Source organism: Eublepharis macularius, chromosome 10 (assembly GCF_028583425.1).
Source record: "Eublepharis macularius isolate TG4126 chromosome 10, MPM_Emac_v1.0, whole genome shotgun sequence".
Lineage (NCBI taxonomy): Eukaryota > Metazoa > Chordata > Lepidosauria > Squamata > Eublepharidae > Eublepharis > Eublepharis macularius.
This window is the reverse complement of record NC_072799.1, coordinates 1,259,890-1,281,939: the sequence shown is the minus strand read 5'-3', so window position 1 is coordinate 1,281,939 and position 22,050 is coordinate 1,259,890. Positions and strand designations below refer to the sequence as shown.

The window sequence follows — 22,050 nt, the reverse complement described above, 5'->3', positions numbered from 1 at the left end:
GTTACACATTATGGCCGTTTCCAGACGGCTTACCTGCCTCCGGAACGTCGCGCCATCTTGCGGGGAAAACGTGAAATATGGCAGGTAAGCCATCTGGAAACGGCCTATTTCTCCTAAAGACTTTACATAGAGATTGAATAATGGGGGGCGAGGGGGGGATAAGATTGTGCCTTGTGGACCCCACAAGATAATCCCCCCACTGAAGACAGCTGGTCATCAACAGCGATCCTTTGAGTCCGCTCCATGAGGAACGGTTCCAAGGCTCGTACGCCGATACTTACTCCTGCCTCCAAACGCCTCAACAGGACGGCACGGTCTACTGTCTCAGAGGCTGCAGGCAGGTCCAGGAGGAACAACAAAGATGCTGGGCCTTTGTCTACACTCAGACAGAGAACATCAACGAAAGCCATCAGAGCCATCCCCGTCCCATAGTCCAGCCTCAAACTAGACTGAAAAGCAGCCAGAGCATGACAGTCATCCAAGCACACCTGGAGCTGGTCAGCTCCTGTTCTCTCAATCGCTTTACTCAGAAAGGGCGCATTAGAGCCTTGGTGATAACTGGCCACATCATTCTAAAGCCTATAACTGCAAAGCAGGGCTGAGCCCATCTCTCCCCCCCCACCTCTCAGCCAGGCCTGGTTTGCTCCAGTCTGAGTCGGCCAAAGGGGGGGGGTCCACCCGGGGGGGACAGGCTTGCGTGGTTTCCCCATGGCTGCGGTGGCTGCCAATACAGCAAGGTAGCAACAGGTTTCCACATGGCAGGTCCCCCCCGTTTCCCTGCTCCTGTCCCCCAGCAGCGGCCATACAGCTTCTCGTGGGCAACTTGAGGTCCCCCTCCCCCTAATCTGCATCAATATATTGTTATGACAATACGTGAATCAGGTTCTCTGAATTCTCAGCTTTCATTTAAAAATACTAATTCCCTAGCCCGTTTTGATGCAGAGATTTGCCTTTCCCCTGCTAGAAAAATCTGGAGAGAACCTCCCCCCCCCCGCCCCCCACCTCCTAGAATTGTTGTGGCTTTTCGGATCCCTACATTAGGTTGAACATTTTCTCAACCCGTGCTGATGAGCGAGAGGAATGCTAACCCACTGTCAAGAACTGAACACGCTGGCAGAGGTCAGTTCCCAGCGTACAAGAGCTGCACGCTGGAGGCAGCAGAGAGCCAGAAGAGCCAGAGCGAAGCAGAAAGGTCAGAGGCAGGCGCTGCTCCTGTCCTGCTTGCACCCAACTGGGCGCTGCGTGGAAGTCGAGAGGCAACGAACTAACGTTCGTCTCTCAGGAAGAACGGCACTCCAGCCCTGGCGTGCGGCAGACTTGGCTCCCGGGACAGTCAGAAACCTCTTCTGATCTTGCTTTTGTAGAACACCACGACTCCTCCGGAATTTCTCTCTTTGAAGTTCATTTTTAATGCTAATGAAACTTTAAAAGCAAACAATAACACTTTAAGTACCTTATTACTTACAATGTTTTGGACAACCTTGCCTTTTTCTCATTGCCAGGTAAAATGAGCCCTTTATGTCTAAATACCCATAATGCTATCTCAACTCAGAAAGTTAGAGAAAGCTTTCTTTTCTCAAAGGAAAGCTGAAAACAATTCTTCCTTGTGCAGAAGAACATGGTAATCCCAAAAGCGCCTTACGGTTAGGACTGACGCCTTGAAGCAGGGGTGTGTTTTTTTTTAGAAAAATAAAAAGCCAAATCTCAGCACCTGACATTGAAAGCACGACTGGACAAGCTTTCAGATTAAGAGAGGAGAATAAATTGCCAGCGCAGGATAGAAGCTCACCAAGACAAGAAGCTCACTGAGGGTTTGCACTTTGTCTCTCCAAGAAAACAACTGATCCTGGGAAGTTTCCAGGGGTCTCAGGAGCTGGAAAAGTGGAAGGACCCCAGGAGTTGGGAGTGGCTGCGACCGTCAGGCAAGACTGCGGCTGCCTGCCTCCCGCACACCCACTGGCTCCACTTTGCCAGCCAAATACTCAGCAGGCAGAAAGTGTGATTGTGTACATCAGAGGCAGAGGTCAAGCAGGGGGGAGCGTGACACGTCAATGGGAAGATGCAGCTGGATCCAGACAAAAGGAGGGGATGCCCCGGGGGCGGGGGTCCCTCTGCGTTGGAGGGGTGGGTTCCCCTCAGAGGGACAGGATCTCTTGTTCTCCGTCAGAACAAGTTAGTGATCCAGAGCTCTGTCCTGGGCCAGGACTCTTCAGCGTTCTTACCAATGACTCGGATGAAATGTTATAACACAAAACTGGGAGGGACAGCTAACACTTTAGAAGATGACAAACACGTTTTAAAATGACCCAGACAGGTTGCAGAGTTGGAACAAAAATAACGTGAAAATTCAGCAGAAACAAACTCAAAGATCTGCATTTAAGCAGAAAGAATAAAATGCACAAGTACAGGACGGGGGCGTCAGGGCCAGGCCGGAGAAGTCCTCTGCAGCGGATGGCTGATCCCATGGAGGTGAGAACTGTTCCTGGGCCCCCTGGCTCTCGGGGGGGACACACAGAAGCCGGGTTCGGAGACTGGGCATGTCGAAGAACCCAGTAAGGAGGGCACTCCCCTGTTGTTGGGGACCCCGCAGTCACCTCCAGAACCCCAGGAGTGGAGAATGCGGGAAGGGACTCTCAGCTCAGAGGGCGGCACGTGTGGCTGTCTGCTTGGGGCCTCTCCTCTAGGCATGAGACATTAGAGGACCAAGCTTCCCCCTGAATCTTTGCAGGATACGGGACAGGATCCTGCTGCAGGTGGCTGGAGACTTCACGGCACTAGCACAGCTGCAGGCACTCGCCTATAAACAGGCTCAGCTGAGTTCTGCCTGCTGTGGGATCAATAGCTTTGGTAGCGCCAGCCTGACTGCCCTTGTGTGACATTTTGCCTGACCCGAGGCCAAGCAGGACAGGGTAGACCTAGATTGGCATTGGAACAGCCTTGATGGATCAGTCAAGTAAGGGTCCATTTAGTCTAGCATCCTGTCTCACACAGGATGCATCTGACGAAGGGAGCTGTGGTTCTCGAAAGCTTATGCTGCAGTAAAGTTGGTGAGTCTTAAAGGTGCTCCTGGACCCTTTACTATTTTGCTACTACAGACTAACACGGCCGACTCCTCCGGATCCACGTCTCACACAGTGGCCAGCCAGTGCCTCTAGAGGGCCAACAGCAGGGCACAGAGGCTGAGGCCTTCCCCTGACGTCGCCTGCTGGCCCTGGTGTTCAGGGGCTTACTGCCTTTGAATGAGGTTCCCTTCAGTCACCATGGCGAGTGCCCTCTGAAGTACATGTGGAAAGTATCTTGGAACTGCGGCCAACCATGAGTTGAGCATCCGCTGGAAGGGCGATGGGACTGCAAAAAGGCCCACATGACACCAGGCTGCATGAACAGAAATTATGGTGGCCAAGCCGTGACCGTGAATGGTTCCCCCTCACTCCATGCCAGTCAGACCTCAGCTAGATTACTGTGTCTGGGACTGGTTGCTGCAGTTTAAGAAGGACGTAGGCAAATCGGAAAGGGTTTAGAAGGAGGCAAAAACAAACAGTCAGTGGTCTGGAAGTGGAATGAATTGGGTATGTTTAGCCCAGAGAAGCCATCACAACAAAGAGAGGGAGGACACGTGCTCTGCTACACTGGAGAGCAGGAGGAGATTTTTAATAGGCTTAAGATGCAGGAGGGGGGGCATTGGTTGAACATTAGGAGAAAAACAACAAGAGCAGTTCGACTGCAGAACCAAATACTGTCCGGGGGAGAGCCTCACTGAAGTCTCCAGGTGGAGTCTGGACCGCTGTCTACCAAAGATCCTCTGCCTAGGGGTTTCCTGTCCTGAGCAAGAGGTTGGACTAGATGGCCTCCCAGGCTCTTCAAGTCTTTTGGACTCCAGCCCGCTTTTAAAAGGGTGGCTAAGGAGCCCTTTTTCACTTACATCTTGTGCAAAAGAACCCCCTGTGGGGGTAGATGCACAAAGCCCCATGTAGCTGCCGTTCAACTAGCTCATGCTGGGATGCAGATCCTCCAGGCATAGGCAGCTTCGACCAATGCAGTAGCACCTTGCAAGAGGCAGGCCAAGGTCACTTTTTAATAGAACTCCTCAACCTGCCTCCACAATCTTAAACTAGCCTCTACCACTAACTCAAAAGCCTGCACTGACATTGTGCATGAATAAAGGCCCCTTTCCACACCCTCGTGGATGTTGTGACGTGCCCATGAAACGGCTTCAGGGCTGAGACGAGTCTTTCTCACGGGGGGGGGGGGGAGGCTGCACCCCCAATTTCCTGACTGCAGGAACTTTGCCAAGAGGAAGCTCTAACTCCCTTCCCCAAAGATACTGGTATTATTGTACCGACGCTTAGGAGGGAAAACAAATGTCTCCCTAGGAGTGATGTTTCCCACTCTTGCCAGGGGCTGGCAGAAAGATGACCTGCCTGCGACCCACGTGGCCAGCGACCTTCCCACCAGGCAGGCCGAAGGAGCAGCCCTCCACGCCGGCTGTGGCGGATCGTCTTTAGTTCCTGCAGCTGGGACTCTGCTCCCAACTCCTGCACAGTCCGTCTTGAGCCCCATTCCATCCTCCCTGCCTTCTACAGACGTAGACCCGTGACTCACAGACTGCCTTGGTCAACTCAGCCCAGGGGCAGCAGCTCCCCTGGGCCTAGAGGAGCAGGGCAGGCACACCGTGTCGCTAGTCCGGTCCTGGGGCCATTCTGACATGCTCCATCATTCAGAGCCCAGCTCAGTCCCATTTCTTATGTGCAAGTGGAGTGGGGAAGGCAAGCCTCTCGCACCGGGGGCGGGGTGTGTGCGTGTGCCTGTTTAGCCAAACTCTGCCAGTCTCTGTTCCTGTCGAACAAAGAGAGTGCACAGCCAAACAACCTCAAAAACGTTTGCCATTCAACCCGTGGGTGCCATTTATGCAAGCTCTGTAGGGCCTTGGCCACCCCCACCCCCCAAAGCAATGAATCCTGGGAAACCATATATGCCACCCGCCATTCTACCTCCTGCTTAAAGACATGGTTCTGCTTGAGCAAACAGTTCCCCTTCTCAACCGACACTCATTTTTATTCCTCATGGAGAGAACAGGGGGATTAACTAGATTCCTTTGTTGGACTATCCTTCTGATAGCCATCACAGCCAGAGCAGTAACGTTCAACGTGTTAATAACGAAGAACAGAAAACCGGGCTCTTGATTTTAGTTCCATTATGTCTAAGCTCCCTTTGCTCCCCAGCCTGGAGACTGAAGGCAGGCAGCAACAAATAAAACCATCAAAGCGGGGTGGGGGGGTGGAGAGATGGTCCTTCGAGTATGTGGGTCCCAAGGCTGGGAAGGGCTTAAGCCAGCACACTGGATTTCAGTTTCTGGTTCGTTTTCAAGGGCAGCCCCACATAGGGTGTTTCACAGGAGTCAAATCCTGAAGTTAGCGGCCTATGGCTTAATATGACCAGGTTAGCCGAGTCAGGAAACGGCACCGTGTTCCTTAACCAGTGCAAATGAAGAAAGTGCCCTTTGGGATACCCCAGCCACTTGCTCTTCAAACAAAGGGGTGGAATTCAAAAGGTCTCCTGAGTTTTTAACTAGCTTTGAAAAGAGGAATTCTCTTAATTTTATTCAGTTTACCTCTTTGCCCAGTTTCTCCCTGAAATCCAAACAATCCGTTTCTTTTCCTCTTTTTAGGAATTTACAGTCCGTTCTGAATCATTTCTGTTTTGATCAAAAAAGAAATTCGAGGCGAGAAGGGGCAGGAAGGGGGGTCCTGCAGAGGTTCGGGGGGGCCATTCGGCTGGTGCTTAGAGGCAGGCCGTGTGTCTTCCCAAACACGCCCACTCTCCTACTGGAGCACCCCTCGTGGTGGGCAAGATTTTTTTAAAAAAAAGTACTTGCGAGGACTGAAGTTCTAAAAGGGTGCGCCGAGTTGTAACAGAAAAGCTGCCTGGATGGCCCCAAGAGGGCAGAAAAGCTGGGTAGAAATCTCGTTGAACAAAGCACAAAAAGAAATTAAATATGAATCATTTTTGGAAGAAGAAAACAAGCAAGAGAAGCCAACGGCTGCACCGGTTGTTGACACCGTTTGCCCCTCAGCCCTCTTCCTGCTCTGCAATGCTGTTTTGGAAGAAGCAAGAGGAAAGGAGACGGAAGGCTCAGAAGCCGTAAGTCACTTACTGAGGAAAGGGGTTGGGGGGGGGGGTGTCCCCTGTCGTGCCCCTATCATCCGTGCCAAATCCAGCCATCCTGCAGGCTAGGCAGTACGTAGCCCACCAATCCTGCCCAATTTACTTGCATTTTGGAAACCATCTAATTTCATTTGTGCCTCAGCCCTGGCTGGAGATCAAGCCTTCTGGGTCCCAGAGGGGGAACAATCAACACAAGGCAGGCCTGTGCTCCAAATGCCAGCAGTTTTCACAGTGGCAAAAAAGTGCACTCAAATTGAGGAAACGTGTTATCGATTAGAGGATTAGGGGCACAGCTGAATGGCTGCTTTTTAAATTAAGGAACCACCTTGTCAAAGGCCTCATTAGGAACCACTGAAATCCAACCACCCTTAAAACAAACATCCATGAAGCTGAGCCCCCCATCAGAGCTCACACTGTTGCTATCTACCCAGCTGCAGACTCTGTGGCATTATAACCTGCTGAGATCTCTCCTCCCCAAACCCTCTCCTTCCTAAAATCTCCAGGAATTTCCCAACCTGGAGCTGGCAACCCCACAGGCAGCTTAATTTAGGAATTAAACATATACCGTTTTTACTTTATACTAAAAAAAGGAATACAGCATACTATAAATATAAATAATAACACAAATACAAGTTCAAATCTGCCCCCTTTAAACCATCTGTCTTTCCGGTAATAAATACGCAAACTATGATCATTCGATTGTCGAAGGCTTTCACGGCCGGAGAACGATGGTTGTTGTGGATTTTCCGGGCTGTATATGATCATTCTGTTTCTGACTATCATACTAATGCCAATTAAGCATCAACCATGTATTTGGTCTTTCTTGATTGTTGCCATTTGGTCAAGTTTAAGGATTCCATCCTATCCCAGACCCTCAACTATCATCCTCAACAAATTCAGCGGCATCTCTCCACAAAGGCTGGCCGGCGTGGAGCACTGCTTAGAGCGCTGGACTAGGGCCTGGGACAACCAGGCTCCAATTCGCTGGCGCTGCTGCTCCACCAGGTGACTTTCGGTCCATCACAATTTCTCAGTTTAACAACCCTCTCAAGGTGGTGGTTGTGATGATCACACACGGAGGAAGGGGGGACCGTGTGAAAGGACGCTTTGAGTCCTCGACCAGGGAGATAAGGAAGCCTCCCGTCTGCAAGATCTGAGCAAGTCTGTTAATGGTAGGACATTTGGGAGGTCTTTCATTCATAGGGTCACCAGAGGTCAGAGGTGAGTTGACAGCATGTAACACACGGCACGTAAGGTTATTTTTAATGTATAAAGTAAGCTATACGGTATTTGCTCTGTCACTAGATAGGTCAATTTTTAAAGAAAACTCTTGGGTATTATTAGGAGCTCAATACTTCAAGCTTCAAATACGATTTCTGAATGATTTCCCAATAATATTTTGACCTACAGCAACCCTAACCCGCTATATTAAAGTGTGCATCTTTTTACTAAAAACAACAACAACCCATTTTTACTCAACAGAACCAATGTTCACTATCCCTTATTGCTAATTTTGGAGGGGATTATCTACCACTGAGTAATCATTTTGAAACAGTTCGCTCTTAATTGTAAATCCACAAAGAATAATGCACCTTTTGTATACACAAAGTCCCTTTTTTCTGCACTAAACACATAATGTAATAGTCTCTGTTATTTTTATTATGATTATTATATTTTTATATTCTCTGAGGTCTATGAGGAAAAAGTATATGTTAGAATAATGTATCTTTGAATTTCACAAGAGACTGCCTTACTCTAATGGCTAGGAGACAAGAGTTTTAATTTGCAGGTAATCTCCAACCCCTGTGGTGGAATGACCCTGCTGACCCGGGTATGTTACTCTGTTTGGCCCACCAGGGCATCCGGGCACCAGTGGCGGCCCGAGTCACTCTCAGAGACGGCAGCGCTCATGAATGAAGTCACCAAACATGGAACGCAATGAAGGCCTCGGGGTCGAGCTTGATCATCATTCAAGACAACTGAGCCCCGCCATGGCATACTCCTCAACAGGAGGAGGGGGGGTGGAGGGTGCTGTCCTATGAACCTGGTTCTTTGGCAGTGGGGAAGGGAGAGGTGTGAATGCAGCACTGCTGACCAGTCTCAAAAAAAGCAGTGCATGGAGGGGGGGGAGGGCAGGGAGGTAAGGTAACTAATGGTTACTTCCTGTTCCATACACATTTTCAGTCATCCTGGGGAGGCCAGGGGGAGGGGGTTCCCCATGTGCTCTCCGCAGAAGGCGGGGCTCCTCCTGAGGTGGTGCTTGCTGTGACAGGCACATGAGGGTTCAACCAAGCCTGCTTTTGTCTTTTCTTTCTCTTTCTAGACAGCTTTATTCATACGCAAACAGAATCAATTAGCCTGTTAAAATTCATGCAATCAATCAACAACATTTCTTTAGACGAATGACAGTCTTGGTAACACCCTGGGCCACAAGATACCCTCCTTTCACCAGGAACCTTTTGCTGGATGGAGATGCTGCGGGTGGACCACAACGGCTGCCGTTTGCTCCTGGGGCCGACAGGCGAGAGAACGCAGGACGCTGCCCAACGCCATCCGGCTCTGCATTGCCCGTCGGACTGGCAGCAGCTCTCCCAGGCGGGACCGGGAGAGAGAGGCCCCTCCCTCCCCGAACCAAGATCCTCTGTGCTGGGACCCCAAGGGCGCGGCCGAGAATCTTCTGCCTCTAAAGCACAGGAACAGAAGGACGCGCCTTCCGCGGAGCCGGACCCTGGATCTATTTTCATTTCCTTCATACGTTGCATTTCTCTCCCAAGCAACTTACTTTGTTCTCTCACCTCCATTTTATCCTTACCTGGATTTCTCCTAGATCCTAATCTGGCACTGTCACCACTACCCCACATTGGCTCTACCCAGGCCAGCCTTCTCCGGTGGGACTGCAGTGGCTCTCCCGGGTCCTTCCCACCACCTACTCGCTGTCCCTTTTAACTGGAGAAGCTGCCGGGGATGGAACCTGCTGCGTGCAGAGCAGACACCCCCCCGACCCCCGCCACCCATTAGTTTTATTTTTAAAAATCACATTTTGTTAAAGTGTTTTACATCTTGCCTTTTCTTTGACCCCCCCACTATCAAGTACCACGCAGTCACTGAACCATTCAACAGAACACGCACACAGCCATTACGTCCACTGGGGAAAACCAAAGTCGGCCGAGTTCCCCACGTGTCACGTGGCTGAGAAGACTAAATGTGGGCTGGTTGCTAGACTTAATTACCAGCATGCAGTTGGGGGAGAGAGAAGTCCAAAGCCAGGAGGGGGGGCTCCAGCCTCCTTCCCCCCAGGTGTCAATCAGTGACAGTCTGACCTCCTAAAAAAGGGACCCTTTGTACTTTTTGTTTGACTGTCTGGCCCACCTCAGCTTCTGCCCGTCCTGTAGCCAAGAGCCGCAGGTCAAAGACATGCTTTGCTGAAACTAAGCATGTCTGTCTGTTTTAAATTGGCTGCCCTTCTTTGCTGAGGAACGCCCACGCTTGCTGAGACCAGGAACAGCCTGCAGACCAACCACTCCTTTTTATCCATTCTTTCTGGTGGGTCTAGCTGCGTGGAAGTGCCCCAGAGCTTTCTTCAGACTCAGGATAAAGTATCTCACAATGAAGCAAATCAAACCCGGCATATTCTCAGCATGCAATTTGGGTTCCAGACTCAGACAGAGGCGTCTCTTCAGTGCACTGGGCCTTTCTTCGTCTATGTTTTAGCACCTGTGCTATCACATTTAAAATATTTCCTTCAGTCACAATGACTGAAGGCCTCCCCTTCCGTTTGGAAATAAGCATACGTTCAGCCTGTCTCTCCAGCAGAAAGGTAGGGACAAGCAGGCCAAGGGGGTCTCTCCGAGGGCTTCCTGGGGAATTTGTAAGAGGCCCAAAGGGCTACACTGAGAGACGGGAGTGAATTATGCCCCCCCTCTCCTATTTGTATTCTGGAGCCAAGCTGTAGATTCAGCCCAAGGGATCCCCAAACAACTATGGAATCACTGACTTGCCCCAATGCAGCCAGGCCCAGCTCGCGAGTCTGGTGTTTGGAATCCCTTGTTGGGGAGCTTCTTGCACCCTAGACCGGTGACTGGGGGAGGGTGGGGAGAAGGATGGACGCTGAAGAAGCAAGCCAAGGGCCACCCAAGAAGATCCCGGGATCTCCGGTCCTTGGCCAGAAGGGGAGCTACAGGAGGGCATCTGTTTATGCAAGTCTTGGGTGGCTTTTTCCTTTCTCCGGGACTTGCTTTCGTAGCAGCATTCTTTCCATTGGGCAGATTTTCCATGAAATCCAAAGCAGCTGCCATCTTGGTAGGAGGCGGCCAACGCAACACATCTTTAACAAGCATGCACACACAAATGAGCCGCTCCAAGGCCTGGAGCTGAACGTATGCACTGCGGCTTTCCCACATGCAGCACTTAGCAGCCTGAAGACCACTTCAGGCATAACCAAGCTCCTGCCCACAGAACGCTTTTATGTAGGAAAAACCACATTGCCCGAACACACACTGGCATCCTGACAACTGCACACATGTTGAACCAACAGCACACACACCTCAGGGAGCTGCATCTCACCCTGGCCGTTCAGTGCACACATGCACGAAACAGGGGCCAGTCCTGCACAAAACGGGTGCAGGGTCACAGTGCAGAGTCTTGGCCTAATCAGAAGCAGGAGAGAGCAACATTTCCCCAGCAGGAGATCAGAAGCCGACTCACAGCTGAGCCCTCCCGTTGGGAGTCCGCTTGTGACGGCTGCAAGCAGCCTGTTCTTGCAAACAGATGGGAACAGGATCCTAACAGCCAAACACCTGCTGCTCAATTGGCACCTGATCCCCACATCGGAGCAGGATGGGAGCTGACCTGACATGTGTCCTAGCAACCCCCCCCGCCTTAAGCCGCCAGCACAGCCAACTCTCTGCATGCATGCATGTATGCAACTGCACAGCAGTGGTTCACATGAGGTGCCACTGAACGCTGCTGCCAACGTCAAATCCTAACTAAAAGCCAAAATAAAAAGCCCGACTGAGCTGGGGCTGTCACCCATGGCCACCCAGATCCTGACTGTGGGAAAGAAGTCTCTCTTCTCCATTCCGAAACGGAGGCTGGCTCGCCCTCTCCCGACCCGTGGCGTTCCAGGGGATCCGACTGGCTGGCCATCTCCAGGGTTTGCCTAAGGCTTAAAGCACAAGGATTGGTTCAGAGCCCTGGAAGAGAGGTGGGACTTTGGGGGATGATGGTCACAGAAGCAAACCAGCCAGCCTTCTAAGCAGCTCTGGGTCCTTCCAGTTCTCTTGCAAGGCTTCTGGGGCATGTGCAGAATGTGCTCCAGATGCGGAGACTGTGGCTGGACTGGAGCCACGTGGGATTAGTTACGGAGCCAGGGTTTGCATCAGACGCTACACAACAATGCTAAAAAAATTCTAACAGCTATCTGTTTGAAGGCTGCCACACCCAGCTCTACATCCTGCCGCCTGCCCAGAGGGACGGCTAACACATCGGGCCCACCAGCTCTTTCAAGTGCCCTTTCGCTTGAGGTTCAGTTGGCACCCACCATCCTCTCTTTGGGCACCAGGCTAAAGCAATTCCTTTTCACCCAGGCTTTGAATTCAGGGGTTTAATTTTCATAACCAGTTTTTACAGTCTGCTGCTAACCTGAGAAGCGTTTTTATAAAACGCATTTTCATGTTTTATGAAGTTTTAAGTATTTTACTAACTGTTACAACAGTTAAGGCTGTCTAAGACAATCAATCAACACAGTCCTTTGGGTAAAGCTAAGCAAAGCTAGACTGGGCCCATAGGCTGGATCTAACCCAAGGCTCCTAGGGAATCCCACGTAAGCCACCTGGAGTCCACTAAGGGAAGAAAGCCAGGGCAGAGACACTCCACTCGGTAAACAAGGTGGTGCACCAAGGTCTCAGGTGCAGAAGTATTACTCAGGCTTACTGGGCAATCCTAACAGAGTTATGCCAGTCTAAGTCCACTGGAATCAATGGGCTTAGACAGGAGTAACTCTGCTTAAGAGTGCATTGTTGTTGTGCCAGATCCCTCTTAGTTACAAGCCCTTCCAGATATTGCACCCTCCACGTGGAAAGGGGCCCCTCTGGACCATGCCCAGGATCGGGGCTCTTCCATCAATGCCTGGACCTCTCTGTGTCACTGGGAGGCTGCAAAGCTGTTGCCTGCCCCCCCCACCTCCCAAGCAGAGGAAGGAGCAGCCGAGGGTCTCCCCAAGGCGTCGCTGGGCAGGCAGGAGGGCCCAGGCTCCGCCTCCAGGGACAAGGATCAGGCAGGAGGGCGTTGAGCTGCTGCTGGCCTGAGCAGACATACGGGGACCTTGACGGTCAGACTCAGCGGAAGGGAGTTCCAGGGGTTTGGGGACCGGGCCGGGATTCTCCACTTGCCACTTGAGGCTGCCCAGTGCAAAGAGGCCTTTCTAAGCCTTGCCAGCCCTGCTGCTGACTCTTCTGGGCAGGGGCTTCCTTGGGCCGGGACTTCACCACAACTCACCCCTCAGTCTCTTCCGGAGAACACTTGTGTGATACTAACTGTGGGGGCAGAGTCCGGCGCAGCCCCTGTGCCCCCCTCCCACGCATGAGGCCCAGTGGCGCTCTGCACATGGCCTCGGTTTAGCAGCCAGAGGTGGCAGATTCAAAACCACCTTTGGTGCCAGGGACACACGGTGAACTTACGCTTCTAGCAAATTAATTCTAAAATGAAAACTGGTTAGAGCCCTGCTGGCTCCGTTAGTACAAACTAACTACAAAAAGCAAAATTAGATGAGTAAGAGAAAATGGATGGCTATTAACAGTCCATGCTGGTGGAAAGTGAAGCTCCCTCTTGACAAGCTCTTGCGGAAGAAGTCCACTCGCCACCGGGCCCCTTTCCACAGCAGCCAGGCCCAGGGCTGCACTCCCGGTGAAGGGCGTGCCCCACTCTACCATCACGCTGGGTGCAAGCTGGTAACGCTGGCAGAGGAGGGCATGGAGGGGAAGTGGTTCCTGACCAGAATCACCAGAGAGCTCCTGCCGCGGAAGAGGCCTGTTGGGTGAGATGGGGGACTCCCAGGCCGCTTCCAAGATGTCCCCCAACGTGGGCTGGAAGAGCTCAGACATTGGTTGCCTGCAGGCTAAAGTAGGGGGAGGCACCACGCCCGCTCTTTCCAGGGAACGTTGTCCCCAAGCCAGAAGACTGGCCCTGGCAGCTCAAGGGGGCTGGAGCAGCTCCCACGCGGGGGGTGCATAAGGGAAGGTCTCTGTGGGACTACAGCCAGCAAGGACTGGATAGAAAGCAACAGGTGGCCACTGCAGGAAGGCTGCTTAAGGCTAAGTGATGGGCTCAGTAAGCAAAGGGGGCTGGGGCCCTCCTTCCTTATGGGGCAGGTGCAGGATGCAGACTGTCTCAGGAGTGGAGGTGGGACAAGGCCATCGGCCCCCCCGCCTGCCTCTTCTGCTGGGACCTGGCTTCACTGAGATTTTTTTTGCCTCGATTGGGGTGGTGTGGAGGAGATGGTGTGTGGTCCCCATCGGGGGGACTGAGGGGACCCCAGAACAGGTCTAAGCAGGAGCATGCGTGCCTGGTTGAAAAGGGAGAGCGCAGTGCTGAGACGGGCTACAAGGGCCCCGTGAGAGCTTTGCGCTTGCCCTCCAGAGAGAGTGAGAAAGACTCTACTGGGTCAGCTAGGTCTTGCGGCACTGATAGGGCTCCCCTGTGGTTCTGGAATAAGCGCAGGAGACTCCTCCCTTCCGGCTCCCAGCCCAGTTGCTCCATCCGCAGAGCACAGGCCTCCTCTGCTTCAAAGGACCCTCCGATGTACAAGCAGTGAGCAGAGTGCATGGAGCAAGAGAAGCACGCCAGCCATACTCACCGGCATTGCTGAATAGGTATCGACGTCCCCCTACAGAGGGAATGGCAAGACAGGAGGCGTCAGAAGACTTGCTCAGCGAGTGGCCTGGATGGCAGTCCCATTACAGGGCCAGGAGCCTAACTGCACGCGGCACAGCAGCCCACGCCAGCCTCGGAATGGACCGGGCACCTTGTGGGTCTCAAGCTGGGGGGCCCTGACCACAGGAACTGCCCTGCTGGGACTGCAGAAAGCTGCTCCTGCCCGTTTCTGAGATCTCAAAGGAGGACGGCAAGAGGCAATTCACACACTACAAGGCTGCCGATTAAGGACTTCTCACCTGGACTGGGGTGGAGCCCGTTTTCACGCTTACGGAGCATCCAAAGCAGGCAGGACCTCAGCACTGCCTGCAACCGCTCTGTGAGGTAGGCCAGACTGAGCACATGCGCAAATACCCCTTTGTCGAGAGGCCCTGACCTGGACGGCCCAGCGGCTCAATCTCATCGGATCTTGGAAGCAAAGCAGGGTTGGCCCTGGTCAGTATTTGGGTGGGAGGCCACCACGGAGAGGCAGCCAATGCCAAAGCACCTCTCAGTGCCTCTTGCCTTTAAAACCCTGTGAGGCATCTGTAAACTGGCTGCGACTCGACAGCATCTGACACATGGTAGAGAGGAAGGAGGGCCGTGGCTGAGAAACAGCAGCTTGCCCCAAGGCCAGCTGGAGCGGAGGGCTGAGGCAAAACTGCTCTTGGTTTCTCCTGTTTATCTCCTGCAAATCTCAACATGCAGGCTCTGACGTTTCTAGGAAAAACACTAACAAAACAATAAAAGCAGCAGCCTTCAAACGACCCTACAAAAGCCCACTACAATAACAGCAATTTTTAAAAAACAGTACAAGAAAATGCTAGTCCAAGGGAGATAATGAATCGCACCCCACGGCTACCCACAAGTCTAGGGCAAGAGCTACAGTTCCACCTGGCATCTAACACAAAATAATCTGGCAGCAGGCAAAGAGACAGGGGGAAGGTGTTGGAGAGCCAAGGAGCTGCCACAGAGACGGCCCCCTTTTCCGACAGACGGCTCTTCATTTCACCCCAAAAGACAGGAGCACATGGAACAGGGCTTCTGGAGGAAGCCAGAAATGAGGCGCAGCCTCCTAAGCGAGCAAGCAGTCCTTTTGCACCCCTGGCCTTGGGCTGTTTAGGGGGCTTTGAGGTCATATCCAGCACTTTGAATAGTGTCCAGGGGGAACTGGCAGATGCCAATGCTCTCTCCAGAGTAGCATGATGTGCTCCCTGTAACTCATCCTGCTGGGGTGTGTAGGTCAGAGACAACATAGTTCACAGCTGCCTCTCCTACACCTTGGCCCAACCTGGATGGTTCTTCTTCTTGCACCACCAGAGTACTACCCTGCCATACAAGTGCCGGAAGCTGCCTGAGACCTGGTCCCCTTCCCGCCTGGCACTGTTTCCCCAGCACCTTCTACCCGAGATCTTTGCCAGGAGGACTGCACCTGGGGCCGTTGGCGTGCAAAGCAATTGCCCTCCTGCCATCAAGTCACGGGCTCTTCCACAGCTAGCCTTTTCAGAGGTCTCCAGTGAGAGGCGAGAAAAGGTCACGGGCATTATGTGTGAGAGGCAGCCCCGGACCTAAGCAAAGAACGTTTGAGCTCTTGCAAGGGACCGTCTGAAATCGGTGCTTGCCATCTGGCCCAGCACAACCAGAAGAGGAGGGAAAGGGGGGTGCGCTCTGCCCTCCCTCTCCAAACAGCTCAGGCTGGAGTCTCTTCGGAGGCAGAGGGGCCGCTGAAAGACGCCTTCCCCTTCCCAGATCAAGTGGCACAACCCCTTGACCTCCCCCACTACCTTGCAGGAAAGATACAAGGGCTCGAAGGATTAAAGGAAACTCCAAGTGAAAATACAAACACTTCTCTTTGCCCAACAAATAAAAAACTTCCTGGCTTTGTTAAGCTGACAGCCCCACCAGAGGTGTTGACATAACCTCCCATCTCCAAAAGGCTTAAAGTCAACAAATCCGTGTGCTCGGTGCAGATCTGTCAATGCGATTTACACTAACTTGTCTGACATGAAATTAAAACAACAATTAAGCACCCTGGACAAAGGGGGCTTTTTCTCCCCTGCCTGTTCGGTCCCACAGCAGTCAACTCCTTCGACTGGAGCTCCACTCACCCAAGAGCCGGAGAGCACATTCTTAATTCGCCTGTTTTCTTTGCAGCGGGGATGGGCACCGCTCGGGTTTGCCTCCCGTCCGAGATGAACCAGCCTGCCTGGTGCAGAAGGACCGGCTCCCCAGACTGTCCTTTGCATTGCCTATAACAGCCAAGTTGTTGGGAATGCTGCGTGGGCCCCTCCACTTATGCCCGCTCTGGGCCTCCACAGATGGTCTGTGCCACCACATCCTCCCGTGCTGGAGGTGAGGTTCCTTGGCTGTGAGCAGCAGTGTGACCTGAGCGGGTGCTGGCCCATGTGGGAAGCCCAGTGTGGATGAGGGAGGGGCCGTGGCTGAGTGGCAGAGCATCAGCTCCGCACACAGAAGATCCCGGATTCAATCACAGTATCTCCAATGGAAGAAAATCAGTGGACATGATGTGAATGGCCTTGACCCAAGACCCTGGAGAGTCGCTGCCCACCTGAGTAGACAATGCTGACCGTGGTGGGCCACGGGTCTGACTCGCTGGTGGGCATCACGCAGAACCTGAGGGCAGCGGGACCCTGCCCTGCTCAGTCTCTCTGAGCCCCACTTTAGAAAACATCTGGATCCATTAAGGAAGGCTCCATTCGCGGCTCAAAGCAGATCAGTCATTCCACACTGCTGCCATGAGGGCGTGCCTCGCATGCCGCACCTCTCCCCGTTAGCTATGCTGGACGCCCCTCCTGCCCCACTGCTGGGAAGGCCGGCGCTTCTGGCAGAACACAGGCTACATCCTGGCTTTAAAGCTGGGGGAAAACAGCCAAGGGGGTGGCGCTCAAGGCAAGGCAACCACACGCCGGCTCCACGGGTACCTGAGAAGACCCGGATCTCTTCCCCGCCCTTGAGCAGCGTGCTGCTGGGCTACCCGCACAGCGGGAGTATCTAGGGATACAGACGAACGCAACAGAGGGTCTTGGAAGCTACTGTGGTCAAGGCTCTGGTGAACTACAGCCCACATGGCCACGCGCATGAAGACCAGGCTGCAGGAAAGGAGGCTCATGGCTGAGTGGGAGGGCATCTGCTTTCCACTCAAAAGGCCCCAGGTTCAGCCCCCCACATCTCCAGGTAAAAGGGTCAGGTAGCAGGTGAGGGGAAAGGCCTCTGCCTGAGACGCTGGGGAGCTGCTGCCAGTCAGAGACAACGCTGACCTTGATGGACAAAGGGCCTGGCTCAGGAGAAGGCAGCTTTATGTCTTCAAGAACCTTGTAGGATTGACATATTGAAGGACAGCCCCATCCAATGTGGCCTGCAAAGGAAGACCTGGGTTTCAGTCCGCCCTACCAAGAAATTCTTATCCAGTCTGTTTGGAAAAAAATAGCCTCCTTCTGCTCCCCCCTCCCGCTTTTCCTTAATCAGTCACCGGAAAGAGTGACTGATTGTTTTGTATTGACAAAACTGGAGACACTGCACATTTTCTCCTCTTCCTTTGCTGTGCTTGGAAAAGTTCAAGGGCAGAAGACAAAGATTACCCGCAAAACACACACACACACACACACACTGCACCCATGTGTACTTACAGGCAGGTGTGTAAAGACAGCAAAGGTGCTCCGTAGAAAGGCAATCAGGTCCACCAGATAGCCGCTCGCCTCGGCACTGGGCTCAGCAGCCATCCAGTCGTAATCTGCAAGCTGCAAGAACTGGTCTATCTTCTGATTCAGGTTTGTGTAGATCTCTTCCTCTGCAGCGTGGCGCGCATCCTGAAGAACACAGGCCGTCAAGGTGGGCATCCCGCCCGTCTACCCCTCCCCCGCCTGAGTAAGACGGAGCGCAGGCAGGGGACCCTAATTTTATTAACCTTTGAAAAAAGGCACTCTTTCCGTTTATAGGGATAGGAAGGTGAGCCCCCTTGCCCAGAAAGATCTTCAGGCAAGGACCTAAGGAAAAACAAACCAGGCTGCACCCCTGGAAGGAAGATGTGCAGAAGTACACCCGGCGGCCTTTTCAGAGACCCAGCCAACTTGCAGTACTCCCTGGAGGGAGCTGGACGTCATGAGCGATAAGGAAAAGGGCCTTCTACACATGATCATCCGTTGGACTGAGTGTTTGGCCCTGGATATTCTAAAAGGGCACTCTCTTTCTGAAATGGTGTTTCTGACCACACAGGCCACTTGGGGGTTCCCACAAAAGAGGAAAAGTGGTGTACAGAAAATGCAATTCAAGGGTTTGGAAGACAGACCCTGCACATGTTCACTTCTGTTCTCCCAGGAAGGAACTGTGTGGGGTCTGACCATGCCCTCGTCTCCTTCCCTTTCCTCTTTACAGCCCCGCAAACCATTCCTAACTCTCTGATTTCACCTCCTAGACCTCCCCAGGGCACCTAAAATCCAGGGCAGCAAAGGCAGTGCTGGAGTAAATGTTCCCTTCCTTGAGAAATCAAGGCTTGGACTTCTCCCAGCAGTTTTCCCAAGCAGCCGGGGGCATCCTTCCTGCGGCACGTTCCCTGCTTGAGTGATGCTCTGCGCGGATTCATCGTGGGATTGCAGGGATGGCGTGCAAAGGCAAGCGAGTGGGCCTCCGGGCTCCCAACCGCCCAGCCCAGCCCCCGAGAGATACCAGCAGCGGCAGCTGACTCACCTTGAAGGTTGTGGTTCCATATAACTTAGTTGTGTGGACGGTTTCTGGGAGGACATTTGTAATGTTGGTTATGAATTCCTCCAGGAACTGGCAAGATTTCTCCAAATGTGTTGTGTTGATTATAACCTGGACCAGCTGCCGAGCAACAAGAATATATTTTACATTCTAGTTTCTCTACAGTAGACCAGCGGCAGGCCACATAAAGCCACAGCTGACAATCGAAAGCCCCTGTGGTCACAAAGATAGCTTCAGGTGGGCAGCTGTGTTGGTCTGCAGGTGAAGAGTCCCACAGCACCTTAAAGACCAACTAGAGTCCCAGAGTATGGGGGATACACTTCTGGGCAGAAGTATATGTGAACGAGATCTTGGGGTAAGAGTGGACTGTAAACTGAATATGAGCAGTCAGTGTGATGCGGTGGCAAAAAAGGCTAATTCAATCCTGGGTTGTATCAAAGGGGCCGTAGCATCGAAATCGCAGGAGGTCATAGCCCCTCTCTATACTGCCTTGGTCAGGCCGCACCTGGAGTACTGCGTGCAGTTCTGGAGGCCTCACTTCAAAAGGGATGTGGCCAAAATCGAGAGGGTGCAGAGGAGAGCGACGAGAATGATCAGGGGTCTGGAGACTGAGCCCTACGAGGAAAGGCTGAGGGCCTTGAGAATGTTTAGTTTGGAGAAGAGGAGGTTGAGGGGGGACATGATTGCTCTCTTTAAATATTTGAAAGGCTGTCATTTGGAGGAGGGCAGGGAGCTGTTCCAGTTGGCAGCAGAGGGTAGGATGCGAAGCAATGGTCTAAAACTACATGCAGAAAGGTACCGGCTGGATATTGGGAAGAACTTTTTCACGGTCAGATTAGTTCAGAAGTGGAATTAGCTGCCTAGGGAGGTGGTGAGCTCCCACTCACTGGCAGTTTTCAAGAAGAGGCTGGATGAATATTGGTCAGGGAGGCTTTAGGCTCATCTTGCACTGGGAAGGGGGTTGGACTAGATGGTCTGTATGGCCCCTTCCAACTATTCTGTGATCCTGTGATTCTATGTTGACGTGCAAAAGCTCCTACGTTGGAACTCTCGTTGGTCCTGAAGGTGCTGTTGGACCCAGATCTCGCTGTCACAAACACGCTGCTTCTGCCAGAGTACAATATCTCTGGACAGAGAATGGGGGTGTCACAATTTCACAACAGGTGACATTTCTGAGTCAGCCACATCTCATAGGGAAAGGAATTTCCCCAGGATTGCTGCTGGCTGCAGGAGAAACAGCCCTCTTCAGCTTGTTTCACTGCACCGCAAACCTCAGGAAAAGGCAAGAGGGCTCCAGAAGGACAGCATGCCTGAAGCCCACTGCCAATCAGCCGTGAGCGAAGGGACCTTGAGCGACAGCTCCCCCTTCCCTCGGCATCAGATAAGGGTCTCGAGGGGCCAGCTGCAGGCGCTTTGAGAGGTAATTAAGAACCAATTTGGTTGTCTCGGAACGGGTTAGGGTTTGCTGCTGAAGTCCCGCCCCCTCCCCCCCCTGAAACGTCTGGAAAAGAAAGTGCCTCAGCAGAGCAGAGCAATGGCCGCAGGGCAGGCTTTCCTAAGCAAAGCCAAGAAAGGGAAGCTGGTGGCCCCTCCCCCGCCTAGAGCCGGACAGAAGATATGTCTGGCCACGTCAGAAAGCAGATTTCACGACTGGCCCAACTGTTCACTCACTAAACAGGTTGATCAATAGAAGGTCAGGGCAAAGGGGTGGAACCCAAGGACGTCCCAAGGCATCCATTTAGACACCGGGGCTCATCCTGACAAGAAGGGCTTCGATTTCCTTTGCGCTCACATTTGCCAAAACTGCAGAGAGTTTTCCATCTTAATTATTGCAGAACTCTGGATCCTCCTGCACCATCCCAAAAAACAGCCCTTCTTTTCATTTTATTGGTCAGTCATCAGTTCGAACTCCTTTCTGCAGCAGTTTAAAAAGTGTTGTTTTTCCATTACAACACGTTAAAGGTACTTCAGAGAAAGGAGGCATGGGAACATTCCAGCAGAAGGCATTCTCCAAACCGACACAAGCCCCTGTGTGCACATGTGCATGCACACACACGCACTTCCCCACCGAGGGGACGGCCAAGGCCGCCCTGAGCCCATTTGTGGAGAGGGCGGGGTATAAATCAAATCAAATCAATCAATCAATAAATACTAAGAGGAGACACCTGGGCTCAGCTCCTGCTCCTGGCCCCGTTTCACATTGGTAGACCTGGGAGCGACTTCACAAGATGGGCAACCTCCCTTAGCCCGAGTCCTGAAACTAAACGGCACAAGTCCTTCTTGCCCAACAGGTGCGTTACAGGCGGCTGACTGCAGGCAGTGCCAAAGAACGTCTGCTGGAGCTGTCAGTTGTCAAAGATGAACCAAACCAAAAGGGGCACCTCCGGAAACAGTAAACTAGACCCACAGAATACTCCGGCGGAATACTACAAGCCCCAAACTACTATTATAAATATTTTAAGAAATTTTTATGAATTTTTATCAAAATGCGAAGTACTAATAGTGTGCAATCTCATAAATAATATTAAACATTTACAAAAATAGTAAGTCACTTTAAATTCCAATACATCAATAAACCAGCATGGTCGATTCGGTTTCGTTTTCTCAGCCATGCCGGACGCTCCTCTCGGCTGGTCCGGGAGGAAACGACCGGGCACCCTGACCGGGCGGCTGATCCGCAAGGATTAGCCCCCAGGACTCCCAGGGAGGGAGCCAGGGTCCGGGACGCTGCGGGAAGAACTCCCCGAAATCAATGCGGGGGGGGGGGGAATTGCCCGTTTGTCCCTATGGAGGCCGGCAGACGTGCGCGGCGCCTCGAGTGCCGCCGGGCAACGAGAAACGGCAAATAAAAGAAACAGGCGGAAGCCCGTAAACAAGCGAATCCCTTCTGTTCTACAAGCGTTCGTGAAGGAGAGGTTGATCTGAAGAAGACTCGTTCTTCCCCTTCGGTGAGTTCCAGAATTTTGTTGGCGCCCCCCCCCCCAAAATGGCAGCAAAGAAGCAAAGTCCCGCTCTCGGTAAGTCAATCTCGGCTACCTTGAAGGGAGAGTCGCTCGAAGAGTTGGTGCGCAGGGCGGTGGTGGAAGCCATAAAACCCTTTGTTGACAAGCTGAACAAAACTGATCAAAGGGTGGGCTTAATTGAAAGCGAAGTGAAAACCATTAAGGAAGTAGCGGGGGGGGGCAGAGAAGTCTGCTCTGGAAAGTGCGTCACTTGTGAAGGCTACAAAAAAGGAGCTGAAGTTGGTTGAGAACCAGC

The 22,050-nt window shown here is 52.6% G+C and overlaps 1 protein-coding gene across 2 annotated transcripts in view; it reads right to left on the bottom strand.

The window, feature by feature from the left end:
• The window catches only part of EXOC6B (exocyst complex component 6B), a 245,827-nt gene that overhangs the window by 71,434 nt on the left and 152,343 nt on the right, over positions 1-22,050 (bottom strand). For both annotated transcript variants that reach the window (XM_054989943.1, XM_054989942.1), the window contains 2 exons: positions 18,778-18,912; positions 17,721-17,900 (listed from right to left, as the gene is read on the bottom strand). In XM_054989943.1, the coding sequence (XP_054845918.1) occupies positions 17,721-17,900; positions 18,778-18,912 (315 nt within the window). The remainder of the gene's footprint in view (positions 1-17,720; positions 17,901-18,777; positions 18,913-22,050) is intronic.